This window comes from Borostomias antarcticus (genome assembly GCF_949987555.1).
Source record: "Borostomias antarcticus genome assembly, chromosome: 28".
Taxonomy (NCBI): domain Eukaryota; kingdom Metazoa; phylum Chordata; class Actinopteri; order Stomiiformes; family Stomiidae; genus Borostomias; species Borostomias antarcticus.
The window spans coordinates 2,798,883-2,818,962 of record NC_140261.1 but is presented as its reverse complement, the minus strand read 5'-3'; the positions used below and the strand labels follow the sequence as shown (position 1 = coordinate 2,818,962).

Genomic DNA, 20,080 nt, shown 5'->3' with positions numbered 1-20,080 from the left:
CCCTGCGCGCAATCCAGTGCGCCATTCCAGTTCTGCCCCCCTGCGTTCAGGTTCTCAGGACTTCCCTCCTCCCACCAGAAGAGCCAGGGCGCGTTTCCGCTCTCCTACCCCGGAGACGGATTCAGAGATGCCCGGCACCTCAGCGCCCTCAGGGGGCGATGAATGAGCTTACGGTTCCCAATCCTACAATCAGCGCCACTACCTATAAGAACCCGGTCCTCCCTTCCATCTTCACCTGATCTTCCCATAGAACTTCTGTGACCCGGTTTCCACGGTGACACTCCCTGCCTGTTGTCGCCATTCATCTGGATTTGCAGGACTTTGACCTCCCCTTCTGAACGACTACTCTCTTGGATTATCCATCTGGACTGGTTGTATTGGCTGATTGTTTGCTGGATTTTGACCTACTTTTTGGAATTGGACTATTCTCTTAGATGATCCCTTCAGACTGTCTGCTTGGGCCTTTCATTTGGTTTGTTTTTGTATTAAAACGCCTGGTAGGCAATAACTTTTTCCCTGTTTCCTGAGTGGTTGCGTTTGGTTCCTAACCCAACTGAGTCATAACATGCTGCTGCCCTTGAGGCGTTGGCGAACAGTGAGCCAGTCAGGAGAGACATGCCCCGACGGTGGCTGACAGAGAGGAAGGGGAAAAGTCAAATGGATTTATCAGCCTCTGTTAGCCAATAGTTTAAATAATGAGCTTAATTGTCATGTCGTAGAGATGTAGACTTTTATTTATGAGCAATTGTATCAGCAACAGTATCAACGGGATGGATAAGATGATCAGACGGGCAGGCTCTGTTCTGGGGTCAGTCTAGCTCTGTTCTAGGGTCAGCCTGGCTCTGTTCTGGGGTCAGCCTGGCTCTGTTCTGGGGTCAGTCTGGCTCTGTTCTGGGGTCAGCCTGGCTCTGTTCTGGGGTCAGCCAGGCTCTGTTCTGGGGTCAGTCTAGCTCTGTTCTAGGGTCAGCCTGGCTCTGTTCTAGGGTCAGCCTGTCTCTGTTCTGGGGGTCAGCCCGGCTCTGTTCTGGGGGTCAGCCCGGCTCTGTTCTGGGGTCAAACTTTTATTATACAGTAGTGTATAAAACTTTTATTATACAGTATAAATGAAGCTGACAAGCTTCTTTTTTTTTACATAACACATATACACAGAACACTCAAAAACACATTATGAATACAGTCTAGTCAAAGCAGGTGGAAACATGATCATGGCCTTTGAAGAGAGAGATTTGATGAAGAGCTCCATCTACTGGTCAGAGAACAGAGCCGCACCCTCATGTCCCTGTCACGTGACCGACCTGGGAGGCGTGTAGAAGGCGGAAGCAGCAGGAGAAGCATGACTTGATCAGGAGTATCCTCTGAACAACACTCGCCTATCCGACTTCGTGGACAGCTAATCTTTTTTATATCAGGGCCGTCTGTGAGATATTTTATAGTTTTTATTTTTGTTTTCAATTTCATTTTACTTTTTCCATTGTTCTTGGAAACAATAGGCTATAATAGCCTTGTCTAGTTTCTCTGCCACCCAGATCAGATTGTCACTATGTGCAGTTGTGCGTCTTTTCTAATGACGCTGTGCGTCGCAGGGTCTCTCCTAACCCCAGGTAGCTGCACGGTGCAGTCCAAGACCAGGTCAAAGGTAGGTTGTGTGTATTTAACATACCATGGTGAACAGGCTGCATTTCAAAGTGAAAGAAATAACAGTCTAACGTGTATCTACCATTTCACCCTGACCAGATGTTTGCCTTTGACTGGAAGAACTGCGGTAAACCAGACGACCCAGCGGTCCTGAAGTCCCTGTCTCTGTCGCCTGACCCCATCAGCATCCCGGGGGACCTGAGGGCCAGCGCGTCTGGGGCCACGGCGGTGGAGCTGACCTCCCCTCTCACTGTGAGTCAACCTGTCCACGCTGCTTTGTTTATTTATGATTGTGTTGATAAGACCATTGACCCGGCTCCGGGCTGCTCTGTAGGTCTGCAGTTATGTGTTTTTAAAAATAACTAATTAAGTGATGGAATATCACTGAATAAGAAACAGATTTTGTTGGCCCCTTTACTGCTCCGCTGAAATTTCTACCACTAATGTAAAGCTGCCTCTATTCACTTCCTGTTTCGTTGTGTGGTTGTGGGCTGCTGCTGTGTTGGAGGTTAGTTTGGTGAAACCGGATGCAGCTTGCCTGAGGTTTAGCAGCTGATCACATGAGCAGATCAAGACCTACATACAAGCTCTGGGATGAATATGAGCCCTTATCTCCGCAACCCAAGACCCAAAACAAAGAGAGGACTATTTTAAAGGTCTTATCAAGCCAACTGACTAAATGTCTGACTACACGCAGCCCTAGTACAGCTTAACTGACATGGTTGAGAGGATCATCTCCATGTCTAACCTGAGGTACCGGCCGGTTCTCTCTGTCCACCATGGACCGTGTTGGGCACCTGAGGCCCTGGGAGATGTAGTCCTGCGCTGCGTAGCTACTTAGCAGTCATACTGGGAGATGTAGTCATGCGCTGCGTAGCTACTTATCAGTCATACTGGGAGATGTACGTGAGGAGAGAGGAAAGATCCACACACTGATATCTCCTGATTCACTTCATTGAAAATGCGCAACGTTTCGACCCTTAGGTCTTCATCAGGCAACTTCGACCTAAGGGTCGAAATTTTGCATATTTGTGTGTTGGCTGTAAGCTGGCCTGGCCTGACCTGGCCTGGTTACAAAAAAGAGAACTGGGAGATATCAGTGTGCGGATCTCTCCTCTCTTCTCACGCATGTACTCTGAGATCCAGCACCTGGCCTACTAAGGTTGGATGTGCATGCAGCTCTTTTTGCCTTTGGTATACTGGGAGATGTAGTCCTACGCTGCCTCTACATAATAGCCACACTGGGAGATGAACCCTTCCTGTTGTCCTCTGCTCAACCACCTCCATCTAATGTGGCTACATGACTTTCCTTAGTCCTGGAAATCACAGAATGACCCTTAAACTCATAACACACCCATCCAGGTGACATTATAGTGAGCGAGAATAAAACGGTTTGATCTTTCTTGTTAATAGGGAGCAGTGTCTGATAGGAGCCTGGTCTTATGACATCAATCTTGTTTGATTGACAATCTCGTGGGTGCAGTATGCTTTCAAATAAACATAAAACTTTATTCTCTAGCATTTCCCGATTCATCCTGACCTGAACCCTGTGCAATTTGTTGTCTGTTCCATGTTGTGCAAACTGTTGTCTGTTCCATGTTTCTGTGTCCTACCTGTCACTTGTAAAGCACTTTGGTTGACTTGTGTCATATTTAAACAAACTATATAAATAAATATGAAATATGATTAATATGATACATGCATGTTTATAGTAGTGTTTTTGTCCTCTGGCAGGTGAATGTGACCTTGGAGAAGGAGGTGGCAGGTTTCTGGGTGAAGGTCCCGTGTTTGGAGAACATCGGCAGCTGTCACTACCCCGACGTCTGTGACCTCCTCAACACGGTCATCCCTCCGGGACAAGACTGCCCCGAGCCCCTGCACACCTACGGCATCCCCTGCCACTGTCCCTTCAAAGCTGTGAGTCCGTCACCACGCCTTCAAACCTGCCAGTCTTATCAGTCTACAAAGAGAACATTGCTCTCCTCCAAGTGACCATCTTTCTCTCCTCTTGCCTTGATGAAGACCTGTGGTCACAAAGTGGTCTTTTAAACTCATGTTGCCATGTAAAATGAAGGCATTTTAACTTGTGCCCAAACCCTTGGATTGATTTGGAAGAAGAGCTGCATTTAAAAAAAAATTCTTTTGAGATATTTCACCTGTGCAGCGAGCCCTTCAGCAAAATAAACTATTTGTCTACTTTTATTTCAAGTTCCTTCATTATATTATGTACTTTCTTCATTGTGTTTAATTACTACGTTATATTATTGTGTACCGTCTTCATGGTGTTTAATTATGTCTGACGTTTCATTGTCGCCTTTCAGGCAAAATAATGTCTTCATGGTTTTGTTTGTGTAGTATTTGGAAAACATTTGCTTGGTAATAAGATGTTTTGTTCATTTCCTCTTTCTCAGAGAGCCTTTTAGTACATGGTGTACTTGGGTATATTATATTGTGTACTTGGGTATATTATATTGTGTACTTGGGTATATTATATCGTGAACTTGGGTATATTGTCTTGGAGTGACATTTCTTCTGTCTTTTCTCTCCTCAGGGCGCCTATTCTCTCCCACAGTCTGACTTCTACCTGCCGGACGTCGACCTGCCCTTTTGGCTGACCAACGGCAACTACCGGGCGCAGGGCATCCTGGGATACATGGGGAAAGAACTGGGATGCCTCAAAGTGGCCGTCTCACTTCACTCCAACAGTCACTAGACCGGGAGTGTTTTCATAGTTGGTTCACAGGTCACACAGTTCCAGGGCCAATCATGCTCCATGGGAGATGTGCAGCGACCTGCCTGCTAATAGTGCTACTAACGCTGAAGAGACTATTGTTGTATTGGGTAGTGGCTAACACTGTATTCATAGTGTTGTTAAGGGAACTTCTCGTTTTATGAAGCCACCAATGGAGAAATGGGCCAAAAATAAGGAATTGAATTAAAGCCGTAGCATAAAATAAGGAAGTGAGGTAGAGCTGTACCAGTACTGTAGCATGTTTCACGTCTTTTTTTTATTTTTTTATATGTGAAGCTCCTCTCCCCCAGTTGTTTGTTGATCACACACTGCTGCTTTGCTTGTATTGACTTGGTGGTTTTATTGGAGATGCTCTTTATTGCAGATGTATATTCTTAGTTGTATTAGAGATGTATATTCTGAGATGTATATTCTTACAGTTTTTCTTGATTGCTTACATGCCTTTATCTTAACTTTCTCAGAACAGAACAAACTGTACAAAAGAAAAAATGCCATAACAGCTATATTTTGCATAATGCTAATCTTGCTTAAAACACAAGACGCAGTCATCACAACCAGGGAATCAGCCAAATCATGAACACACTGTCTCATCATAGTAAATTATATGATGTAAATTATATTGCTCTCAAAATTGAGAAGATTTTGAAATAAAAAAGAAATCAAAACCAGTGTGACTTGACATGAACAGTTTGCTTATTCATGACGAGAGCCTCGTTCATAAGACAATATCTAAAATAAGACAATATCTACCGGTCCTGCTAAGACCTAATAGACTCTCCTGTCATGAACAAGAGCTCATAGACTCCCCTGTCATGAACAAGACCTCATAGATTCCCCTGTCATGAACAAGACCTCATATACTCTCCCCTGTCATGAACAAGACCTCATAGACTCCCCTGTCATGAACAAGAGCTCATAGACTCCCCTGTCATGAAAAAGACCTCATAGACTCCCCTGTCATGTAGAAGACATCATAGCAATAGCAGCCATGGATGAATTTGTACCGCCATAGCTGCAAATTTAGGTTATCAAAAGTTTTTACTTCTCATAAATATATATTTTTTTTAAACTCGAACGCTGTTGTGACCTCTCGCGGTCACCATGTGTTCATTGTCGAAATAAATGAAACCTATAAAGTCCCTGCGACTCCCCATTCCGCCGATAGAGGGCGCTGTTGCCCCTCTGGTGATCTCCCCGTCGGGGGAATCCCTTTCTCGGGGTCCCCTCGCAGAAAGGGTGGAGAACTTGCGCGCATGCGCAGTCCACCCGTGGGTCTTAGCCACTGTCTCACAGGGCTACAGGCTTCAGTTCGCCACAAAACCACCCCCATTCGCAGGGGTTCGTGTTTTCACCGGCTGCGGGGGAGTCAGCCTTGGTACTGGAGAACGAAACCTCATCTCTCCTGAGAAAAGGGGCCGGAGGTGGACAGCCACAGCGGCTCCTCCAGATATTTTCTCGTGCCGAAGCTCCGCGTCGTGCCTAACAACGCCCCCTAGCGGTTATAAAATCACTATTACACACGGCCTCTCGTGGTTTATTGCTTAATTTTCACTTTGTCATTATGGGCTATTTTCTGTAGAATTTTGAGACAAAAATGAACTCAATCCAGCTCCCCTGCTGCATCACAGACAGCCTGTCACAGTTAGACTGGGGAGGGTTAGGGTCCTGGGGAGGGCCTGCTGTCACAGTCAGACTCCGCCTGGGGAGGGAGGGCCCGCTGTCACAGTCAGACTCCGCCTGGGGAGGACCCGCTGTCACAGTCAGACTGCCTGGGGAGGGCCCGCTGTCACAGTCAGACTGCCTGGGGAGGGCCCGCTGTCACAGTCAGACTCCGCCCGGGGAGGACCCGCTGTCACAGTCAGACTCCGCCTGGGGAGGGAGGGCCTGCTGTCACAGTCAGACTCCGCCCGGGGAGGACCCGCTGTCACAGTCAAACTCCGCCTGGGGAGGGCCCGCTGTCACAGTCAGACTGCCTGGGGGGGGGTTAGGGTCCTGGGGAGGGTGAGGGTCCTGGGGAGGGTGAGGGTCCTGGGGAGGGTTAGGGTCCTGGGGAGGGTGAGGGTCCTGGGGAGGGTGAGGGTCCTGGGGGGGGGGGGGGGGGGTGAGGGTCCTGGGGGGGGGTGAGGGTCCTGGGGAGGGTGAGGGTCCTGGGGGGGGGGGTTAGGGTCCTGGGGGGGGTTAGGGTCCTGGGGAGGGTGAGGGTCCTGGGGGGGGTTAGGGTCCTGGGGAGGGTGAGGGTCCTGGGGAGGGTGAGGGTCCTGGGGAGGGTGAGGGTCCTGGGGGGGGTTAGGGTCCTGGGGAGGGTGAGGGTCCTGGGGAGGGTCCTGGGGAGGCCCCGCTGTAACTGAGCCCACACAGCTGCCGGCCCATGGAAAGTTATTCTGTTCACACACATTTCACTGCAACAACTGTTCCTTATTTTTGGGTCAGATTGAGAGAGGCCGCCTCTATAAATAAGTTATTATTTGTCTGATTGTGAGAGGCTAACCCTATAAATAGGTTTGGGGTTTTCACCAAAACTAAAGTGTTTCAGATTCCTCTAATGTTCTGTGTGCTGGAGATACTGTGTATACAGGCTTAATAACAGAGGCACAGGCCTCAATTTACAATTACAAGCATTTGAGTTCCAGAGGAAGAGGGAGAGACCTTGGGGCTCCTCAGCTGGGTTGTCCAGGCGTTCCTGTTTTCCAGCGCTTTGTGTAGATTGGCTTGAAGCTATGATGTCACCTGAGAGAAATGCGATGCTATCGGCCAGCGGAGGAACTCTTCCTGGGACGCCGATGAACTGGCCCCTAGTTTACATTCTCTGACTGGAGATCCACATTCCTGGACAACAGGTCATTCTGTCATCGCCCATCCCTGTTCCCTGGGTTAGGGTTAGAGTTAGTTAACCCTAACCCTAACCCTAACCCAACAGGTCATTCTGTCATCGCCCATCCCTGTTCCCTGTGACCCTGAACAAACATCTGCCCACCGATATTGACCGTGTGCAAAGAAAACACAACGTTGTTCTGTCTTTTGTAGTTTGCCATTGGACCACAAGGCCTTGAATACACCAGACTTTAAACGTCACAGTTTCATGGCCGGGTTGTGGATATTACTTCCAAGCATTCCAGGATGAGATATCCCATTGTTCAAATTAACTCGTGTTCTCTTGAACACACTGCTGGCTTGAGTAGTTTAAAACAGTACCAGCTTTTGGTTGATAATGAGTAAGATGTTGTTAGATTAACTCTGTGAGTTTTAGCATTCTGAGTTATATATGGCTCTCAGGAGCAAGACTGGAACACCTCCTACGGTCTAGTATCCACCCCTCTGAACGATTTATACACGTTCCTCAGTGGTTTGAACAGTAAATATGCAAAAGGATATAATAAAGCCTCTATACAGTATTGAATGCAAGTATTCGAAGGCTATTCAGAGCTTCAACAAGCGTGTATCTATAACCTTGGATCATGCTTGATCAAGAAATAGAAACATTGTTTATTGTTTTGTATTCATGCGGAGATCACAATGTTTCATACCTGATTAAATTGGTGCTGATATTGGATTTAAAACATGCAGCCTATTATGAAATCAGCCTGTGTGATCAGATGACATCATGCCTGACATTGCTTTGGTTTGGTCTGAAAGTGGCGGATGTTCTTTATATATTACGGTAAAATAAAAACTTTTGGAGCGTTGGGCGTGTCTACATTTTGCGCACAGTGCGCTTCTTTTGATCCACATACTATCGTATTTACAACGTGCTGTTTCTTGAGTCGGTCCAAGCTGTTGCGAAATCGACTTCGTGCACACCCGCCGAGTTCGGATTGTGAAAGAGCCGCCCAGCTTTTAAGACGAGTTTCCAGAGAGTTGAGAGTTTGAAAGTTGACGGAGGGTGGAGGAGAGGACGGAACCAGGCATGGGTTGCAGCCACAGCAAGGTGTGTGGCCATTTTTTGCAAAAGAAAGGTATCTACTGTAGTCTGTGTTCAATTTTGATTGTAGGCTATCCGACAAAGCATTACAGTTAAATGGAGTTAATTAGCAAGCAAATCATGAGTTGTTTTTCTAGCTGCCATTGTCGTATGGAAACCTGCTCAGTCACGAATCACGATCGTGATGATTCAGTAAATTAACTTTATAAATCATGTAAGGGTGATTTTACTCAAATATAGGCTATGGTTGACTGCCAAAGTTACTGTGCAACGTTATCAATTGTTTCACCCACTTTTGATTGATACCAGCACATCTGTTTCCAATCGAGTTGTTTCCTATTCCCACGCCACAGCACGTAACACTATATTTTAGGGTAATTGATAGTCTTTTTCTATGTCAAATCGCATTTAAACGGTATCGCAATGCCATATGGTGCCGATCACAACTGGCAGTGTTTGATGTGATGTAACCGTGGGCCTACCAACATCCTGTCAGTTTGAAATCAATTCATTCATGTTTTCTTGTAAAGTGTGTCTGCAGTGTGGGTTCAAGCGACGTGCCTACGCAACTAAATGTATTGTAGTTGTGCAGTTGGTTGAACTAACACACTGGTACAGTGTCGCACCCCAAAATGATGGACCACATAGACACGGAGATACAGTGACTTGATCATTTAGTTTAAACGGTACAGTAGCCTACCCTTTTCTCTGGCAGTGCATCATATATTTCCTACACAGCGATACTTTCACAGAGTTACAGGCCTAGTCAGTTGATTCATCAGCATCGGCTTTGCTTGATAAACACAATACGAGTTTAAAGTCAGTTAATACACAATTTTATTTGGTGACCGGTTAGCAGATGTAAAGCAACTTGTGCAGAGATCCCCTAACCATCTGTCTGGCTGGCTGGCGAGGGCAGCTGGGGAAGTGTGAACTATGAGGCCCGGTTTGAAGAGAGGGCAGAAACACGCAGCCTGGATTCATTCAGCTACCCTGAACACCACTTGGATTTGAAATTAGATAAGTTCATACTGTCAGTTTTAGTTTTAGTGAATGAACTGTGTTGTTGTTGTTGTTGTTGCTGCTGTTGTTATTGTTGTTGTTGGTGGTGGTGTTTTAATAAGAGTACATTTTCAGGGCACCAAAAGTATTTTGAAATGTGTCTTCAAAGCTGTTTCCTATTGGATTGATGTGTTTTATTTGCATTGGTGCGTGTTCAAGGGAACTGTCAATGTCACCTCTGGCAGTGTGTAGCCAAGGCAACATGTTATCACAGGTACATGTAGTAATATTTAGACGCCTGTTTTCCTCACAATAGTGTATTTCTGAATATATTCATTGGAAATGTTCATCGCTTGATGTGACAATAAAACAATGCTGTTTCAGGGAAAATAAATGCCTACCAACCAATCTCTTCTAAAGCATATCTACCTACATTTGTCACCATCCAGTGCAGAATAGTACATTGTATTTTGTAACTGTTCTGAGATATCAATGAGCACTTAACCTTATTTCAGTTATATAATTTCAAATCCTAAGTGGAGGAGTTAAATGTCAAGTTAAATGTCACCATCCAAGTGCCTTTGATGTTCAATAGATGGAAAATATCACGTGAATGGTGTTTATGGATGTTTATTTTCTTTCAAGAGCCCACACCACAGCTCTTCATTTCCCTGGTCTATTCATGTCAGCTGGTGTTTTGCAGACCCAGATCAGATATCTTCTGTGCGTTTTCCCACGCAGTTTTGGGTTAGCTTGTGATTTTATTATTCAAGTACAGACTTCTTTCTCCTCGTAAAAAGCTGTCACATTTGGCACGTTTTGGAAAACCTTTCAACTTTTTGTAGACTTACCGTGACCAAATATTTCTCATGATGGTTAAAAATGTAAAACCTTCCACGTTAAGTCCTGTAGACGCATGAAAACGCTGCTTGTCCGAGTGGACATTCTATCACGTCTCTGGGACGTTCTGTCCACTGAGAGCTCTAGAAAAGTAAATGCTACGCTGAAGAGTTCTAAAACAGTGAATGCTACACACTGAGGCCACGTCCACACCAACATATATAGATATTTACCCCCCCCCCCCGTAAAAACAGCGTCCACACCAACAGTGTTTTAGAAAATATCACCGTCCACACCACAAGGAAAAGGACAGAGATAAAAAGGCTTACAAAGATACGAGTGATGCTCTTGACATCCGAAAATGTTCCTTTCATTCTTCAGCATTTACAGTGCCACTTTGGAAATGGTCCCACCATCAACTAGTTCTGCCGGGCCTGGTCCAGAAGCGCTAGTTCTGCCGGGCCTGGTCCAGAAGCGCTAGTTCTGCCGGGCCTGGTCCAGAAGCGCTAGTTCTGCCGGGCCTGGTCCAGAAGCCACGTTTGCAGCGTAGTCCTACTTTGGACCTCGCAACATTACAGAGAGGTGGAATAAAAACTATTTGCTGTAGTATATTTATTCTCCTCCTATGGGCGGTGTAGTGGTGGAGTAAAGCCTGGTTGATTTCTAAAGCATTATTCAAGCTTAGCAACATGGACCAGATATAAAGAGTCCTGTATATAGCCGTCATTGTTGGGCTCAGACTGCTCCTGGCTCATGCGCTAGAGAATGGCACGCAAAGGAGTCCCGGAAGATCAGTTTTACTGATCTCCACCTTGGAAGGAGATCTCAAAAAGATCAGTTTTCAGTGACCAAACACTGTGTACGTGTGGATGGGGCCTGAGTGAAGTGAATGCTACACAGTCAACTGTAAACTGGTAGGACATTGGTACGCAGTGGTACTGTACGCTCTATGGAAGCTCAAAGGACTGTGGACAGGCCGCGCGGGTCCGGTCCACTCACAGTACGCCCGACTCTGTGAGCCTTAATGCTGTTGATCACTACCAAGGCTCTGATAAGACTCTCATTCTTTCTCTCACACACACACACACACACACACACACACCCTTCTTAACTCTCTCTCTCTCTCTCTCTCTCTCTCTCTCTCTCTCTCTCCCCCATCTCTTTCCCTCTGGTTTACTCTCTCTCTGTATCCTTTCTCCTGTTTCAGAAGAAGACCAAAGTCAAGCAGGGAGAGAAGTGTGTGAAGGAAGCTGAAGATGGAGGTGGTGGTGAGTGGTTAGATGGTCTATAGATGGAGGTGGTGGTGAGTGGTTAGACGGTCTATAGATGGAGGTGGTGAGTGGTTAGATGGTCTATAGATGGAGGTGGTGGTGAGTGGTTAGATGGTCTGTAGATGGAGGTGGTGGTGAGTGGTTAGATGGTCTGTAGATGGAGGTGGTGGTGAGTGGTTAGATGTATCTGTAGATGGAGGTGGTGGTGAGTGGTTAGATGTATCTGTAGATGGAGGTGGTGGTGAGTGGTTAGATGTTGTATCTGTAGATGGAGGTGGTGGTGAGTGGTTAGATGTTGTATCTGTAGATGGAGGTGGTGGTGAGTGGTTAGATGTTGTATCTGTAGATGGAGGTGGTGGTGAGTGGTTAGATGTTGTATCTGTAGATGGAGGTGGTGGTGAGTGGTTAGATGTGGCTGTATGACATGTTGAAGGAAGAGAAGGAAGGAAGAGAACATGACGCGTGGCAGCCCTGTTGTTTTGCTGTGACTCGTCACTGGTGTGCTGTAGGTCTGTCCATCCATGCTCATCCTTTTCCAGTCGTGTCCATTTACAGACATGCACTTTCTTCCCCTCGTATTTGCACAGGGACACATTGTTTATTGTTGTTTTGTCTCTCTGCTTCACCACTTTAATTTGCAAGTGCCTCATCTGACATCAGGTCAGATGATATGTTACATACTGTAGTTTATTGGTTAATAACGTTGGCGTCCAGGTCACATGATGATATGTTACATAGTTTATTGGTTAATGACGTTGGGGTTAATAACATTGGTTTTCTTGGCTTTAGTACATTGGTTTATGCATTGTCCCACTCTGAGTGTCCAGGCTCTTGCCATGCCCAATGAATGTCATGCCCTGTCCAGCTGCCCGATGGAGCACCTCCATTGACCCAGAGCCCAGTTGGACCAGATCGGGAGGCTAGGGGTATTAATAGTCAGTGCAGACTCAGAGACTGTATTAATAGTCGGTGCAGACTCAGAGACTGTATTAATAGTCCCTGGATTCAGATCTACTTCTGATTTCTGTGGCCTTCTGTAGTGTGTCTGTGTCTTCAGTAAGAGGTTTGAAGTGACTGTCTTTGGCTTATTGCTTTAAGACATGTGCTTATACAATTAACTCAGCTCCTAGGGAGGAGCAGCAGGGTCTAATAGGAGTTGATTCAGGACTTTGACACCAACTGTGTGTGTGTGTGTGCGTGTGCGTGTGCGTGTGCGTGTGCGTGTGCGAGTTGCAGGTAAAGGTCCATCGGATGAGCTCCTCCTGGGCGTGGAGAAGCAGCTGGAGAGATCTGATTGGCAGCTGAAGGTTCTGCAAACACTGGCCGTCAGCGGGAGCTGGGAGAGGGCGGAGCTACTGAGGATTGAGAGCTCCGCCCACGGAGAGCTGTGTGGCCTGGTCCAGAGCCTCTGTGATAAGGTAGGAGAGCTGTGAGGCCTGGTCCAGAGCCTCTGTGATAAGGTAGGAGAGCTGTGAGGCCTGGTCCAGAGCATCTGTGATAAGGTAGGAGAGCTGTGAGGCCTGGTCCAGAGCCTCTGTGATAAGGTAGGAGAGCTGTGAGGCCTGGTCCAGAGCCTCTGTGATAAGGCTCTGTGTGGCCTAACCCTGTGTGGCCTAACCCTATGCGCAGACTATCAAAAGTCAAAATATTTTACCTTAGAGAACATGAATTTGGTTTTGTGCTCATTAAGAACTAGCTTTAAAGAAACAAGGGCATCTTGAAAAATATTCAAAGAAAGTTTTCTATACTGTAGCTATATGAACATTGAGTCAGCAACACAATACAGAATGGTGTCATCAGCATGAAGATGAAATTGTCAGTCGCTATGGACTGTTCAGAATGGACATGTATCCCAAACAATGTTCTTTAATAATAGAAAAATACTAAGTCCTTGCCCTTTCCAAGACCTCCCTGATGGCCTGTGACTGGAGACGAGTCGTTCTGTGACTGGAGACGAGTCGTTCTGTGTAGCTTCACGTTCGGCCAGGATAGCGGCTTGGTTCAAGGCTAACCCCTGACTAATGATTATGTCCAGTCATATATTGTGCATCTGTCACTGATAATAAACAAGGCATGCGTTTCCATTACAGCAGGGCTTGGGAACAGGACTTACTCTTTATGCTCGTATGTTGTGATGATGTTGAAGTGCTCTGGCATGTCTTGGCCCTCTGCTGCCAGTAAAGCTAGCCCTGTTTATAAGGCGGATTTGGCATTCTCATATCTGTTCTGTAAAGGGGAAAAGAAAGGCATTGATTTATGTGAAAATATGTTTATTTTACTTGGGTGGTGGCCATTGCGCCTGGTTGTTAACATGGCAAATTCTTTGTTAGTTTGTTGTGTGTGCCTTCCTTCCTTCCTTCCTTCCTTCCTTCCTTCCTTCCTTCCTTCCTTCCTTCCTTCCTTCCTTCCTTCCTTCCTTCCTTCCTTCCTTCCGTAATTGTCATTTAGTCCAACATTTCAACATGTTTTCCTCCAGGTTAAGACTGAAACCGTTACTGAATTGAACCTCCTCCATGAGGAGAAGAGCAAGAGCATCTCTGAGGATCACCAGAAGAAGATGGAGGGTAAGATACAACAGCGCTGACCTACCAGTCCATCCTGTTAGATACAACACCTCTGACCTACCAGTCCATCCTGTTAGATAGATACAACAGCGCTGACCTACCAGTCCATCCTGTTAGATAGATACAACACCTCTGACCTACCAGTCCATCCTGTTAGATAGATACAACAGCGCTGACCTACCAGTCCATCCTGTTAGATAGATACAACAGCGCTGACCTACCAGTCCATCCTGTTAGATAGATACAACACCTCTGACCTACCAGTCCATCCTGTTAGATAGATATATTTCACATTAGACAGGAATTGAATGTGGTGTTGTGGTGTAGAGCGGGTTGAGGTCTTGTCTGAACCTCTAGTGATGTTGGGTGGTTTTCTTTAGATGACCTGTGTGATGCTATGTTTGTGATTGTCCACAGAGGTGCGCAGGATCCACGGTGAGGAGAACGCTGTGTTGACTGAGGTCTACCAGAGGGCTGAGAAGGTGTTGAAGGTGTGTGCGTTATTCCTTCATGTTCTAACTCCATCACTCATCTGTAGCCGTATTATATCACATTTGAGTCCAGATATGTAATTGTGCGATGTGCAGTAGAGGGATGGAGGACGTGGAACAGCTGAGGGCAGCTCGGAGCCTAAAAACCTACCGCTTTAAAAAGGCCTTTGCCTGATAATTATTATTATAATAATAATAATTATTAGTGTTCCATTGTGTTGCTTTGACGTGTCAGACATGTTGTGGTCCCTGTGAACCCTGATAAAGGTCAAGGTGGAAGAGTTGACCTCAGAGCTCCAGGTTTACAATGAGCTCAAAAGACGAGTAGAGGAGTCGACGTTCAAGAAGGACCTGCGGAGAAACATTCAGGTGTGTGTGTGTGTGTGTGTGTGTGTGTGTGTGTGTGTGTGTGTGTGTGTGTGTGTGTGTGTGTGTGTGTGTGTGTGTGTGTGTGTGTGTGTGTGTGTGTGTGTGTGTGTGTGTGTGTGTGTGTGTGTGTCTCATAAAAGCTGCAGGACCCTGGTGGTCCTGAACTATAAATAACACACAGACCGAACACTCTGATTGTGATTTCTCTCTTTAGGCCCATGGCAGTCCTGGTGCATTCTGGGAGTCGGAGCAGGAGAGTCTGTTATTTGTCATTGAGATGAAGACTGAGCGTGTGCAGGAGCAAGGAAACAAGCTGCTCCAGATGGAAGCCCTGGTAGGAACTAACGCTGCGCTCACACGTTCCTGGCTTCAACTTTGACGCTTCTCTTTCACTCTGAATGGAGCGGCATCATGCGCTGCCCAACGGAATTGTGGTTGCGTTGTGGTTCAGTTGCGTCGCGTTGCTCGCGTAGCTTGCGTTGAGAGTTGAGAAAAGTTCATATTTTGAAGCGTTACCGCATCCGTCAGCCAATGGGCTTCATTCATGAGCCGCTGATGTCACAGGTTGTTCACGCCTCTCGTCCGCCGCCATTACTCAACTGTTGTAATGTACTACGTCACTTATTGAAATGTTGACAGTTTTTCAGGGGAGAAAGTAACTGTAGATTCTCGATATGTAATCAGTTTATCAAAATACCCCCCCTCTTGACTTGTTTTGAGAGATGGCTGGCTGGTGCTGGCTACATGACAGGCTATACTGCTTAAAAAAGTAATTTTGGACAATGTGATTGGTTGTTGTTGCGAGCGTCAGACCCGTCCACTCACAAGCGCCACGCTGAAGCTTCCAAAGCGTCCAGTACGTGTGAGCAGCCCGTAAGTGTGGGAACTGATCCCAGAACACGCTACTGATGTCACTCGTCACTCATCACTCGTCATGACAAATAGTGTCTGGTTGCGGAAATGTGTCGGTGATGTAATCGGAACAGAGTGCCTAAGAGGAAGCAGGAAGACAAAACCGCCATGGGACCTTAAATCAGAAAATATATGAATGGTAGTGAACGGCGTGAGAAAAATTATTTCTTCATCCCGATTGAATTGTGCCATGACCATCACATATGATGTTTGTCGATTTAAAACATACATTTTACTAATCTCGGTTAACTCTCAAGTTAGCTAATATTAGCTAGCCGACATGACACTCGTTTAACACTCACCAAAACCTTGTAAAGCCGATCTCGCATGCCGGCTCTTCCAGAACTGACTAACTCTCCTTTCACTCTCAACATGGCCGGACTAATAGTCTTTAAATAATTTATCTCGTTCTGGAATAACTGCTTTACAGTATTATGACAAACGGTGACTTTCTTCACCTGCAAAATTACATATTAGTGGATCTGTAGATCCACTATGTAATTTTTTATGTTTTTAAATTGAATCATATGTGATGGTCTTGGCACAATTCAAACGGGATCAATAAATGATTTGTTTATGGCCATTGACTAGTGTACAGATGTTTTCAGAATGAAGGTCTCATGGGACGACAGCTCTTCCTGCTCAGGCTCTCCATGTTGCTGCTCTACCAACGGGGTTTATTTGCCTTTTTTCCCGTGAAGGTCATCATTGGTCTAATGTTCATATTTGTCTGGTTCTAGGTGGAGAGAAACCTGTCCTTAGAAGACCAGCTCATACACGCGCTGCAACAGAACGAGGATCTCAGGGTTCGCGTCAACAACTATCAAAGCCTCATACAGTAGGTCCACATGTTCGTCAGTCACATTCACACCACCTCAGCGGCCCTGAGACACCGTTAACATACATTTTTACAGGCCAGTAAGACTTAAGCCCGTGGTGAACTGACGTTGAGCTATGCTACGCGACCACCTATGTCTCTCCCTCCCTCCCTCCCTGACGTCTCTCCCTCTCCCTGACGTCTCTCCCTCCCTCCCTCCCTCCCTCCCTGACGTCTCTCCCTCTCCCTGACGTCTCTCCCTCCCTCCCTCCCTCCCTGACGTCTCTCCCTCTCCCTGACGTCTCTCCCTCCCTCCCTCCCTCCCTCCCTCCCTGACGTCTCTCCCTCTCCCTGACGTCTCTCCCTCCCTCCCTCCCTCCCTGACGTCTCTCCCTCCCTCCCCGACGTCTCTCCCTCCCTCCCTCCCTCCCTGACGTCTCTCCCTCTCCCTGACGTCTCTCCCTCCCTCCCTCCCTCCCTGACGTCTCTCCCTCCTCCACGCCGGGCCGAGCCGAGGGAGCGTTGGTGTTCTGGCCTGTAGAAGCCCGGTCACGGCTGACCGCTGTGTTCTGGCTCTCTTCCCCCGCAGGCAGCTGTCCAGCGAGCAGCGGCAGCAGCAGGGGGCGCTAGAGAGGCTGTCCCAGCTCAGCCAGAGGCTCGGCCAGGAGAAAGACCAGCTGCTGTTTAAGCTGAAGGAGCGCGACTCCCGCCCCCCCCTCCACCTGCCCGCCATGCTGCCGGAGATCGCCCCCAGATGACCCCCCCACACCAGACCAGGAGACCCCCCCACACCGGACCAGATGACCCCCCCACACCGGACCAGGTGACCTCCCCCACACCAGACCAGATGACCCCCCCACACCGGACCAGGTGACCCCCCCACACCGGACCAGGTGACCTCCCCCACACCAGACCAGATGACCCCCCCCACACAAGACCAGATGACCCCCCCCACACCAGACCAGATGACCCCCCCACACCGGACCAGATGACCCCCCCCACACCGGACCAGATGACCCCCCCCCCCACACCAGACCAGATGACCCCCCCCACACCAGACCAGATGACCCCCCCCACACCGGACCAGATGACCCCCCCCACACCAGACCAGATGACCCCCCGCCACACCAGACCAGATGACCCCCCCCACACCGGACCAGATGACCCCCCCACACCGGACCAGGTGACCTCCCCCACACCGGACCAGATGACCCCCCCACACCGGACCAGATGACCCCCCCACACCAGACCAGATGACCCCCCCACACCAGACCAGATGACCCCCCCCACACCGGACCAGATGACCCCCCCACACCGGACCAGATGACCCCCCCACACCAGACCAGATGACCCCCCCACACCAGACCAGATGACCCCCCCACACCAGACCAGATGACCCCCCCACACCAGACCAGATGACCCCCCCCACACCGGACCAGATGACCCCCCCACACCAGACCAGATGACCCCCCCCACACCAGACCAGATGACCCCCCCCACACCGGACCAGGTGACCCCCCCACACCGGACCTGCACAGCCAGCTCTCTGTACCAGATGACACCACCGGACCAGGCTCTGCACCAGAGGACCCAGTATAGTTCTCCACACAGCAACACCAACCCAGGAGCCAGTGATACTGGTCTTTCAATTTGTACCAGCTGACCCAACTAGACTGGACAGTACCAGGACCAGCTGATTCAGCTGACTACCACCTGCTCGACTAGACTGGACAGTACCAGGACCAGCTGATTCAGCTGTTGGCCACTCCATACCAGCAGAAACATCTGTCCAAAACAGCACCAACAGTCTACTGGACTAACCCAGCAGTACTGGACAGTGACCGGACCCCGTGGCTAACTGGACCAGCTGAGCTAGCTACTGGACCAGCTGAGCTAGCTACTGGACCAGCTGAGCTAGCTACTGGACCAGCTGAGCTAGCTACTGGACAAACGAGCAGTAAGGGTTGGCTACGACACACACAGACTAACCTTCCCACCTTACCTTAACTGCCCACATTAAAGGGGTAGTGCGCTATTTTGGACATTGAGCCCTATTTGTGGTCTGTCTACTATGGACCTGAAACACAGACCATCATTTCACTGGTCGTTCCAGTCAAACATGTAAAAATATTCAGATTGTGATACATTTCACAGCAGAGCACATTGAGTCTGCTACAGTAATACTACAGTTACTCGTTTCAGATAAGCCCATTCATCATAGTTGTTCCAACACATTTACAAGTGTCCCATTGACTTCCATTGAAGCCCAGTGAGAACCTGCATAGCAGCTGCAGTTAGCTCAATATTGGAATGATCGTTAAAATGATGGTCTCTGTTTCAGGTTCATGGCAGACAGACCACAAATAGGGCTCAATGTCCAAAATAGCACACTGCCCCTTTAACATTACAATGCCAAATGTCATAGAGCCTTTCAACCCTCAAATCTACTATACCACTGAGCAAGTTAACAGTGCACATGTCTGTTTGACTGTTTAGGATTTGAATTGACATCGTTCAAACGTGTTTTATGCCGTTTATGTTGTGTAGATTTCATGTGAGACTCGTTAACACGTTACAGCTGAATTCTGTTAGATTTTATATAAGTGGATATTTGAGAGTCAGAGCAATGGTTACTGTATACAAAATGTAAACAATCTCAACAACTATTTTGTCTTGGTTCATATTCATCATCATGTAAGGTTGTAGATTGTATAGATACTTTAGTTTTTTTTGTTTTTGTTTATTTGCTAATAAGTAATGTTGAGAATATTTTTTTTACAAGGAACCAAAAGCACTTGTCAGTGTTTCCCTGTTCGTTTTCTCCACATGCACTAGCACTTTTTCATCAGTATTTTACTAGTCCTATTGTGAGAGATTTACATTCTTGTTCTTTTTACATGATGGAAATGTTGAGTGTGTTGTTTCTCTTTTTTTGTTTTCTATTTTGTTGGTCCACTTTGCTCAGCTGAGAATAAAGACATGAACATGTAACTGGATGTGTGTTGGAGTCTTTAATGGGTGTGAGTGTGAGGGAGCATCAGACATTCTGTACCCATACCGCTTGTACTTCACCTTTGTGTCCACTAGGGGGCAGCATATGATAGTGTTTTTCAGTCACACCTTTACACGGTGATGATGAGAGGTTGATATCATTTCCATCTTCACTTTTTTTTTTTTTAAGAAACACAGCAGCTGAGTTCTCTTAATACAGCGGAAAAGTGTCAATCAAGTTCACATTCTCACTCATCTGACCTGTGTAATAAACACATTTACCGTGCCAGAGCCTGACCAGGAACACACAGAAAGGGTGAGATGATTGGACATATTGATTGGTGAAGTTAGCCTTGCAGCCCCCCGGTCAGACCCTGTCCATGGGGAGGAGAAACGCCCCCCCCCCCGCCCCCACCATGGGTGTCTTGTTCTGGAAGCGCTGAGCGGATGTAAAAGGATCACTGTGTCAATGGATGTTTGACAAGTCAGGACAATACCTGCTAACGGTGGGTCAGAC

General features: G+C 47.4%; 1 protein-coding gene across 1 annotated transcript; it reads left to right on the top strand.

Annotated features, from left to right (window-relative positions):
- The first annotated feature begins 1,331 nt into the window (after window positions 1–1,331).
- ccdc69 (coiled-coil domain containing 69) lies at window positions 1,332–17,363 on the top strand. Its single transcript, XM_084459570.1, has 13 exons — window positions 1,332–1,636; window positions 1,735–1,887; window positions 3,370–3,552; window positions 4,187–4,340; window positions 6,148–6,350; window positions 11,356–11,416; window positions 12,656–12,837; window positions 13,896–13,983; window positions 14,401–14,474; window positions 14,742–14,843; window positions 15,058–15,177; window positions 16,496–16,593; window positions 17,162–17,363. Exons 1-13 carry the CDS (start codon window positions 1,541–1,543, stop codon window positions 17,328–17,330), a joined length of 1,683 nt encoding a protein of 560 aa, XP_084315696.1. The 5' UTR covers window positions 1,332–1,540; the 3' UTR covers window positions 17,331–17,363.
- The last annotated feature ends 2,717 nt before the right edge of the window (window positions 17,364–20,080 follow it).

What these genes read in the sequence shown, in the direction of transcription:
- ccdc69 (XM_084459570.1), top strand. Translation starts at nt 1,541, where the DNA reads ATGTGCAGTTGTGCGTCTTTTCTAATGACGCTGTGCGTCGCAGGGTCT. An exon ending in AGCTGACCTCCCCTCTCACT is followed by an intron (nt 1,888 to 3,369) that starts GTGAGTCAACCT and finishes GTCCTCTGGCAG; the next exon opens with GTGAATGTGACCTTGGAGAA. An exon ending in GGGCTGAGAAGGTGTTGAAG is followed by an intron (nt 14,475 to 14,741) that starts GTGTGTGCGTTA and finishes ACCCTGATAAAG; the next exon opens with GTCAAGGTGGAAGAGTTGAC.